The sequence below is a fragment of the Corylus avellana genome, chromosome 3, assembly GCF_965113065.1.
Source record: "Corylus avellana chromosome 3, dhCorAvel1.hap1.2, whole genome shotgun sequence".
In the NCBI taxonomy this organism is placed as follows: Eukaryota; Viridiplantae; Streptophyta; class Magnoliopsida; order Fagales; family Betulaceae; genus Corylus; species Corylus avellana.
Genome location: NC_142492.1, coordinates 7,088,517 through 7,099,006, shown reverse-complemented (window position 1 = coordinate 7,099,006; position 10,490 = coordinate 7,088,517). Strand labels below are relative to the sequence as shown.

The following is a 10,490-nucleotide window of genomic DNA, read 5'->3' as shown; positions in this document are numbered from 1 at the left end:
TAATTTTGAAAAGACATGCTCCTCATCTAATGTCATATATCCCTATGCTATGATTAGTTTTGAAAAGACATTCTCCTCTCGTATTAAGTTACTTTGTGCATCATCCATCCCCTACTAAGTTTGTGATTAATTAATTACGTTAAAGTCCAAGCATGTGGTGACGTATGAAAACATGCTTATTATTAATTTAACTATTTAGGCGGAACCGACATACAAACGAGAAGAAACCTTTCCGTTGTTCCTAAGCTGGACGAAACGTTGTGCTAAAAAGCAATCCAATAAGAAACGCGAAACGCAGCCTCAACCCGAAAAAACGAAAGAAAAACACTCGTACGGACTTACCTTTCACGCTACTCGTCTTAACCCCGACTTACCAAGATACAATACAAGCGCCTTCCCCATTGCGCTTACTTTTAACGCTACGAGGCTTAACCCCGACTTACCAAGCTACCATACAAACCCCCCTTCTCCATCTTTGCTTCGCTGCTCTCTCTCTCTCTCTCTCTCTCTCTCTCTCTCTCTCTCTAAGATCGACGGTACGTACCTTCAAAACCCTAATTCTACGTTTTCTCTTATTTTTATTCTTTCGCTGGCAGTTTTAGGTTTTTATTGGTTTTCCCGGTAGGGCTCTCTGATTGGTGCATCATATTCAATTTGTTCCTTCTTGCGGGTTTATTCATTTCGAAAGTGCGAGTGGTTTGTGATTCTGAATGTTTGCTATCGTAACCTTTTTGGATTGATTTATTGAAGATTTCGTTTCTTCAACTGTCGTATCCATGTTGATGGTATATTAATGGTTTCGTAATGACGGAATGGAAGAATGGGCCTTTGGATCCCTAATTCCGTGGTCCTTTGCTCACGCGCTTGTATCCCTTCCTAGGCTTAATTGTTTTAAAGTTTGTTTGTTTTTTTGGTTTCTTCCAAGTATTTGATAAAATGTGATTGTCGCAACACACATTGGCGTTCTTTGTTTGATTTGTGCTCTAATTCTATTTCAGGTTTGGAACGAGAACCTCTTAATCGTATTGGGCAAGAGCTAAAAGAAAGGATGTTTAGTTCGACTAACCGTAAGTGTTCTTTGACTTGAATCAGTGTGTTGTTTGCATTTGCTTTTGTTAATCCGAATTGCGTGTTCTTGGATGCTACTATTCCTTTCTGCGAAGTGATTATTTTATAGGGAAATTGGATGTGGTTGGATTAGTTTTCATTTCAGTCCAATGAATATGTTGTCGCTTGCATCTTTTCCTTGAGGAGTGTCTGATTTTGTATTGGATTCCTTTTGTCGTGCTTTTATATTTATTGTTTTTTATGAGCATTTATTATTTTATTTTTCCAACTTTATAAGAGTAAGCTATTTTTCTTAGTCTGATTTATTAATTTTTGTTTTTCTATGCATTGTGTTTTGTTTATTCAATTTGTTTTTTTGCTTACTTGTTTAATTTGATTTTGTTGAAGTCTTTTATATGTTTTCCTATATTCTTACATTTGTTATGTTTCTGGGAAATTGCTGAGTAGGTTTCTGGGTTCCTAGTGAAATTATGCTTGCAGTTATTAGAGGCTCTACTTGATTCTGTCATTTTGGTGGTGCATTTTGAGTATCATAACTAATTTAAATTCCAAATGAGATTATACAGAAAACATAGGTTTATTTTGCTTTTATTTTTTTGATAATTTTTTTTTGAGCTTTTTATTTATCAAAGTGAGTAGGGCTTGCATTTGCTCGCAATTAGTTATTGGGCTATGATTATTTGGATTCTTTTTTCATCTGCACATGTCTTGGGCGTTTTGTAATGGTCCATAAGTTATTTTTTGGGGCTCCTTTTTGAAATGCAAATTAATAAGTGTCTATCCATATGGCAGCTTTTGGGCAGTCATCTAGTAGCCCATTTGGGTCTCCATCAGTCTTTGGACAGACGAACAATGCAAGTAACAATCCTTTTGCTCCAAAGCCCTTTGGTAGTTCAACCCCTTTTGGTTCACAAACTGGGGGTTCCTTATTCGGTGGTACTTCAACTGGAGTGTTTGGTGCTGCCCAGTCTTCTTCACCTTTCTCTTCCACCACGACCTTCGGTGCGTCATCATCACCGGCTTTTGGAAGTACAATGCCTGCTTTTGGAGCATCATCCACTCCTGCATTTGGTAGTTCATCATCATCATTTGGTGGTATGTTTAACACTGTTTTTGACTTGTTCATTCTTCTCCTATGGCTATGCAATGATTTGATTTTGATGTAATTGTTCAGAAAGATGGTTATTACTCATTTGATCTGGATGTATCATGTGTGTCAGCATTGTGATATTCTTCAGCTGTTGTATGTGAATGGCATTTGCCATCTTTGAATGCTATTTCAGACTCTTGGGCATCCAGAGAATGGAAAGTTATGCTTGAGCTGAATGGTGGATTTTGTTTCTGTATGAACTGGTTTTATTATTGAGTCCCGGATTGATAATGCTTTTGTAGTTGATGTCATTTAGGAAATCTTTTGGCTGATTTTTGAAATGAGTTTGTCTTGGTGGAAACTTGTAATTTCCTAACTGGTTTTATTGGTATAATGTCTCTTTATGGTATTTTTATTATTTGGCTGTTTTTCTATCTTGTATATATTGGAATTATGTTGGAATTCAATAACAGAGGACAAGATTATGAAGTAATGAGGGAAATGAATTTTTTTAAACAAGATAGTAAAAAATAATAATTAGAAGAGGTAGCATTTATTCCAGCTGCAGTTCCTTTTTTCATCCTCATTGGCGAGGTGTTAGTTTCCTCTTCACGATTTGAATGGATTATTAAATAATAATGAAGATACTAATTATATTGACTTTTGAGCAAATGGTTGCTCACCTATTCTTTTTCCCTGGACTGATGTTCTTGCCGAGTGTTTGTCTTCCTTGAGTTCGGTCAGTTATCTTGAGTGATCATCCTCTAATATTGGTGATGTAGTCTTAGTTACATTAAAATAACTTACTCTATTATCTCTTAAGTACATCGATGATGTCTTATCTGCTAAAATACTCATTTATCTACCCAACTTGGTTTCCTTTTTCTTTAACTTTTTGGAACTGATGTCTCTTCTTTCTCTATAGGATCTTCTGTCTTTGGTCAGAAGCCTGCTTTTGGGGGCTTTGGGTCCTCTCCTACTCAAACAAGTCCCTTTGGAAGCACAAATCAACAATCACAGCCGGCATTTGGGAGCAGCATATTTGGTGCCTCCACGCCATTTGGTGCAACAAGTCAGCCTGCATTTGGTGCCAGTAGCACCCCAGCTTTTGGTGCCACAAGCACTCCCGCATTTGGTTCTACAAATAGCCCTGCATTTGGTGCTACCAGCACGCCTGGCACACCCTCATTTGGTGCTTCGAGCACCCCTGCCTTTGGTTCAACAGCGAGTCCTGCATTTGGGAATGCAGGGACGTCATTTGGTGTGTCAAATGCTCCTGTATTTGGATCTGGCGGAGCATTTGGAGCTTCAAGCAGCCCTATGTTTGGTTCATCAAGTACCTCTGTGTTTGGTACTTCAACCGCTCCGGCATTTGGTGCATCAAGCACTCCTGCATTTGGTTCTTCAAGCACTTCTGCATTCGGTGCCTCAAGTACTCCTGCTTTTGGGGCTTCTAGTACGCCGTCCTTCAGCTTTGGGTCCTCTCCAGCTTTTGGCCAATCAGCTTCTGCATTTGGTAGCAGCCCATTTGGTGCCACTACTCCTTTTGCAGCCCAGAGTTCTCCATTTGGTGAGTTGTTTCAAATGTGTTTAATTTGTTATACAGTTCAGAATATTTATATATTTTTATGATAACTGATACGTGTACTAGTGGTGAGTTGTTTCGAATGTGTTTAATTGGTTATACAATTTGGAATATGGATATTCTTGTGATAAGCATCCTTATGTGGTTAAGGGAACTTCTGTTAGGTTATACATCTTTATCTTGGTATCTTGTTTGCTAATTACTGTATATTTTTTTTCTCTCCTTATGAGCTGTCGTATAGGTGCCCCGTCTACGACACCAGCATTTGGCAGCACTGGCTTCGGGCAGTCACCTTTTGGGAGTCAACGTGGGGGAAGCAGAGTAGCTGCCTTCACACCAACAACTGAAGCAGATGGTGGGAAGTTAGAGTCAATATCTGCTATGCCTGTCTACAAAGATAAAAGCCATGAGGAGCTGAGATGGGAGGACTATCAAATAGGAGACAAAGGTATATTTGAGAAATTGTGTCTTAACCCAAAATTCTTGTGGTCTTGCTGCTGGCAATAATTGACTAACACGTTATAATATTGTAATTTCAGGTGGACCACTTCCTGCCGGTCAGCCTGTTGGTGGGATTGGCTTTAGTTCGTCTCCTGCAAATTCAAATCTTCTTGCTCCTTCCCCAACATTTGGTCAATCGGCTGCTAGTCCTTTCTCTTCCTCGATGACTTCTAACCCATTTGCTCCAAAAACTCCCAGCATTGGTGGTTTAAATTTTGGATCCTCAGCTACTCCTACAATCAGTTCTTCACCTTTCGGTGCATCAACTTCATCTGGCCTTTTTGGATCAACATCTTTATCAACATCATCTACATTTGGCGTTGGTCCATCTCCATCTATTTTTGGTTCATCTTCTCTCTTCAGTTCTTCTCAAGCAACCAATGGAGGATTTGGTAGTAACACTCAGTCATCCCCATTATTCCAATCTAATGCACCTTCAATTGGGCAAACAGGCTCTGCTTTTGGACAGACTACTACTTCCTATGGGCAGAATACAAGTTCACCCTTTGGTCAAGGAATACTTGGTGCTTCTACTACCCCTGGATTTGGGGTAAACACTTTTTCGAGCACTTCATCACTTATTAGTTCAAGCAACGCATTAGGTTTCGGTCAATCAAATGTAAGTAGCTCCTTAGATTATTGCAGTTTTTCATTATTTCATTTTTTGAGCGTTTTGTTCCTTCTGTGTTAATATAGGATTATCTCCTCGGCAAAAAGTGAAAAAAGAATAATTAGTATGATATCTGGTATGAATGTCTTCAATTTTGGTTTGATGTTTCCTATATGCTGCTTTGATTAGAGTAGGATGAAAGGAGTCCTTTCTCCTTCCATTCTATTTCAGTCATTACCCACGTCTGATATCAAATGGGTCTTGTGTTGAAGGTGGGTCCTGATACAATGCACGGTTTGTGATTTGATATGGGAAGTGGAATGCAAGACATATGAAATGGAGGGAACACAAAATTGATTGTGTGAAGTACTGATTTGGCAAATTTTAAAAAGAGGATTTTGGGAGGCAGTGAGAGTTCTTATAAATGCATAATACTATATCTGCCTGAGCAAATTCTGAAGAAGCTTAATAATCTCATCTTATATGGTTAGAAACTTATATTGTACTCTTTGTAGACCATGAGGGGGATATTCTAATGAAGGTAGTGTGTTTGTAACAGGTCATTGATTGGTCCCTGACTAGTCTTGCTGTCTTATGTTTTTTATGTAATTATTATATGATTTTGTTAGTTGTGTCTTGTTTGAATGACTCCTGTCTCAGTGCACGTTGCTTTTCATGCTCTGTTGATTTTGGGTCATTAGACTCAGTTTTGATGCTTTAGTTAGATTTGATGCTTGAGCAATATACAATTTTTAATGTCTCTTTACCTGTAGCCCTCTTTTTCAATGCCTTTTCAACAATCACAACCTGCTCAGACAACTACTGGTTTTGGCCTTAGCAGTTATGGTGCAACCCAACCAGGTAACTTCATTTTATATCTTATTTCAATGATACTCTTTTCTAAATAATAGTCGCTGAGGTTACTTATATAAAAAAAAAAAAAAAAATAGTCCTTGAGGTTACTTATAAAAAAAAAAAAATAGTCCTTGAGGTTTTTATTTGACAGTATTCTGACTTTATCACTTTCCTGCCTTTATAGGTGGTGGAAGTCCCTTTGGTGGAATGCCAGGCATTTTGGGTCAGACTCAGAGTAACATTGGACAATTGTAAGCCACGCCTCCTGTAGTTACTGCTTACGCATTCAGAACTGATGGACATACATATATGCATAATATACACCCCAAAACATGCATTTCCATTCAGATTATAAAGAGCTTCTTGCTTGGTATGACCCAAGTTTCATCTCACATGGAATTTAAGTAGCAAATACTTCCAGATGAAGAAAACCATATTTGATATGAGATGCTTTCTTATTTGTTTTTTTATTCTCAAATGTCATCCAAATAGTATATGCTTGGGCTATTTTTTTTTTTTAAAGAAGTAATTCAACCTTACTAAAAAGTGAGAAGGGTCACAATTTAAGTACACAAAGAATATACAAGAGAGACACTCAATTAGGGAGAAGAAGAACACAAATCCAGAAACACCAAATTGCTTATATTGCTGCATCTAGTTTTGCACTCCTTATCTGGGCGTATTTAGTCTGTTTTATCATGCCATCACTTGAATTAATCTGTGGTGTTATCTTTTGTAGTTTATTTGTAATTTATGTTAATGGTGCATTTGATAAATTTATGGATATGGAGAAGATTTACGTGTTTGTTTTTTTGTTTTTAATCAATTACTGATTTGCATTGGCACTCACCTTTAACAGGTCTGCTCCTCAGAGCTCTGCTGTTGTACAACCAGTACCTGCTACAAATCCATTTGGAACACTCCCGGCAATGCCTCAAATGTCAATTGGCCGAGTTGGAACTTCACCTTCAATTCAATATGGAATCTCTACATTGCCTGTAATATGACTGCCCTGAACTTCGCTTTTGTGTGTTTTTTTTTTATTCTTTCTTCACAATTGTGGAATTTTAGTTGATATAATTTACTATTTTATCTTCACATTTGGTATCGTGGGCTATTTCCTAATATATTCTGCAAACGAAAATCAGATGAGTGTAAACTCGGCATTAATCTTTATTTATTATTATCAGGTTGTTGATAAACCTGCTCCTGTTAGAATATCATCCTTATTGACTTCGCGACACCTGTCACAAAGGCGGATGAGGTTGCCTGCAAGGAAATATCATACTAAGAATGATGGTCCGAAGGTGAGAATGATGCTTCAGTTAAAAATTAGTCTGGGTTTTGAGTGACCATTACTTTTCTATGCACGTTTTGAATTCTTACCTAATTTTAATTGCCTGTTGTATGCAGGTTCCATTTTTCAGTGACGACGAGGAGCCGAGCACACCAAAGGCAGATGCTCTTTTTATTCCTAGGGAAAACCCTAGAGCACTGGTCATTCGTCCCACAGAGCAGTGGCCTATGAGAGCTAGTGCTGAGAAAGCATCTGCATCGAAGGATATATCTACTCCAGTGCATGAGAATGGTAAAATCCTGTCACATTTTGCGCCATGTGGTTTCTGGTGTACTTGAGATGTATTAGGAGGAAAAAACAAAGAATTGCATGCAAAAAGAATTTGTTGTTTAATAGATTTGTCTTCTTTTTTTATTTATTTATTTATTTTTATTTAAAAAAAATCATTTTAAAATTAATTATTTTAAGCGTTTCTTTCCTCCTTTTGGGCATGCCACTTTCCTTTTTCTACCCTGTTAGGATCTTTGGCACATTTAAAATTATATGAATGCTTCAAACCTTGATGTTAATAGCACTTTATTTCTGAGGAGGGGAGTAAGTTGTGGATGATACTTTTGTACTGCTTCTTGGTAGTCTTGGGTTAAATGCCCCACTAATGAATTTTGCTTTAAATGTGAACCATAGTGTTGATACTTCTCCTCTCTCTCTCTCACACACACACACAAGGAAACATGCTTGACTTTATACAATGGTGATGATGAGAATTATTGATGGGTGTGTATTTTGAATTAATGACAGTAATACCAGGCATTATTTTTCATCCCCTTTAAAGATTTTATCTTTGCAGGAATATTCGTCTTTATTTCTTTCTTTATTAAATATCATCTCCTTTCAGATTCCGGGATCTTTGTGGTTCACCGCAAATTTAGTCCCTTGTGGTTTTATGTCTGACTCTTTCAATCGCAATGTTGATTCAGGGAAAATTTATCAAGACGCTCAAGGTGGCTCCAACTCTGAGGATAAAGATAGTAAGTATATGGCTCTTAATGACGTCATTTTAACTAGTAATTCCTTATAATCTGATGTTGTATGCTATTATTTCTCTCTCTATTTCAAGAATGCTTCTTTCTTGTTATTAGATTGATATGAAAAATTACATGAACTGATATTACCAAAAATTCATGGGTAGTGCTGGGAACTGTATGTATAGCTTAGTTTTTGTAGTCCATTTGCTGGAAGTCCAGCAGTAGGGTAGTTTGGAAGGTCACTTACTTTACACCAGAGATATGGAAGCCTTCTCTTTGCTGTTCTTTAGCTGCTAAAGGATTGTAATCTTATTTTCTCTGAGCTTGTGATATTCACCTGGAGAAATGTGAAGTAAATGATTGAAGATCTCAATTTTCAATTAGGCAGTGTCCAGTAGACATGTTTCTTCTGAGCCTTGTATTGTAGTTTTTCCTTTGGTTCTTGTTATATAAATTATGGATCTCAGAATTAAAACAGGGTTTGTGTAAAGGTTGTGAATATTTTGTGAGGTAATTAACTTGAGTTGAGACTTATGCAACCAGTATCTTTGGTTGAATATATATCTTTGTTTTTGACTAATTTTGTTTTAATTTTTGTAAATATTGCAGAAAATCCAGTTGAAAATGGTTTTGCTAAGGAAGGTGTTCATATACTCAAGGGCAACCAGAAACCAAATGGAGTTCATGAAGATCATTCTGGTCAGAAAGGGGATTCTTATATGACACTCAGTGGACACAGAGCCGGTGAGGCTGCCATAGTTTATGAGCATGGGGCTGACATTGAGGCACTGATGCCAAAGCTGCGACGTTCAGATTACTACACGGAGCCTCGAATCCAAGAACTAGCAGCTAAAGAAAGAGCTGAGCCAGGGTTCTGCCGCCATGTCAAGGACTTTGTGGTTGGACGTCATGGTTACGGCAGCATAAAATTCTTGGGTGAGACAGATGTGCGGCGGCTTGATCTTGAGGCTCTTGTTCAGTTTAACAATCGTGAGGTGATTGTGTACATGGATGACAGCAAGAAACCTCCTGTTGGACAAGGTCTAAATAAGCCAGCCGAGGTAACACTTCTCAACATAAAATGCTTTGACAAGAAGACTGGAAAGCAGTATACAGAAGGGCCCAAAATTGAAAAATACAAGGAGATGCTCAAGAGGAAGGCGGAGGACCAAGGTGCCGAGTTTGTATCTTACGACCCCATTAAAGGAGAGTGGAAGTTCAGAGTCAATCACTTCTGAGTAGGAGCTGGGAGCTGAAGATGCTGCTCCAATTCGCAGACAAGAGGGTGCCAACAGTAATGTATTATTACATATCTGATATTGGGAGAAGATGTGAAGATGTGTGTCATGCATTATGGGTTTTGTCCTCGATGACGATTGATTTTTTTTTTTTTTTTTGTATAGAATTGTCCAAGTTGTGGTATATGAATTTAAGCCGCGGCAGTGTGTTACGCGGCCTTTTGTCGTTTTGTGGGTCTACAGTGTGATGTAATCTTTTTTGCCAGGCTCGAATGGAGAATGGGTTTCGTTTCCGTGTTCAATCAATGCGATCTATTATTTTCAGTTTTGTTTCCACTTTATTTGTTTTTCGTGTTCAATCAATGCGATCTATTATTTTCAGTTTTGTTTCCACTTTATTTGTTCGGTGGACAGAATTTAGATTAGAAATTTGGTTATTGAAAGATGAAAATTTTTCCTTAAAGCTGCAAATATTTTTAAATGCATACGGCTACTTAAGAAGGAACAGGATCCTCTCCGGTCCATTATGGACCGGAGAATATCCAGTTCATGGTATTAAGAAAAAAAAAAAAAAAAAGATGAAGGGGGTGACTCAATGGCCGGCCAGGGGGGTGGCCGAACCCCCCTATGGCCTATGGGGATGGTTTGGCCACCCTCATCTTGCAAAAAGGAGGTGGCCGAACTACCCCCAAGAGCCTTGGGGGTGACTCGGCCACCCCAGATCGGCCAAAGCCACCCCATGGCCCTTGGGGGTGGTTCGGCCACCCCCAAGGGCCAACCTTTTTTTTTTTTTTTTTTTTTTTTTTTTTTTTTTTTTAACTTGGCCCTTGGGGGTGGCCGAACGACCCCCAAGGGCCATGGGGTGGCCGAAGCCACCCCTTGTCCCAAAAGGAGTGGCCAAGCCACCCCCAAGGCTGTTGGGGGTGATTCGGCCACCCCTTTTTGCAAGATGGGGGTGGCCGAACCACCCCCATAGGCCATGGGGGTGGTTCGGCCACCCCCTGGCCAGCCATTGGGGGTGGCTTGAGCCACCCCCTACCCAAAATGGGGGTGGCCGGCCACCCCCTTCATCTTTTTTTTTTTTTTCTTAATTTTTTTATTAATTTTTTTTTTTAATTTAAAATAATTTTTTTTTTTTTTTTTTTTATTAATGGGATATGTGTTTTATTTGTGGCCATAGAATTTTTCAGATGAAATTCTAGCCATGAACTAGATATTCTC

The 10,490-nt window shown here is 38.5% G+C and overlaps 1 protein-coding gene across 1 annotated transcript; it reads left to right on the top strand.

Moving 5' to 3' along the window:
• Positions 1-367: 367 nt before the first annotated feature.
• On the top strand, positions 368-9,571 carry LOC132173287 (Nucleoporin autopeptidase). Its single transcript, XM_059584739.2, has 13 exons — positions 368-536; positions 999-1,067; positions 1,861-2,163; positions 3,084-3,728; positions 3,985-4,191; positions 4,283-4,863; positions 5,628-5,715; positions 5,894-5,960; positions 6,569-6,707; positions 6,900-7,016; positions 7,123-7,297; positions 7,984-8,034; positions 8,641-9,571. The coding sequence occupies exons 2-13, from the start codon at positions 1,049-1,051 to the stop codon at positions 9,267-9,269; spliced, it is 3,021 nt and encodes a 1,006-aa protein (XP_059440722.1). The 5' UTR covers positions 368-536; positions 999-1,048; the 3' UTR covers positions 9,270-9,571.
• Positions 9,572-10,490: the final 919 nt, after the last annotated feature.

Bases quoted from the DNA above. Each gene is read 5' to 3' on its own strand.
- LOC132173287 (XM_059584739.2), top strand. The intron at 4,192-4,282 runs GTATATTTGAGA...TTGTAATTTCAG, and splicing joins CTATCAAATAGGAGACAAAG to GTGGACCACTTCCTGCCGGT. The intron at 5,961-6,568 runs GTAAGCCACGCC...CACCTTTAACAG, and splicing joins CAGAGTAACATTGGACAATT to GTCTGCTCCTCAGAGCTCTG.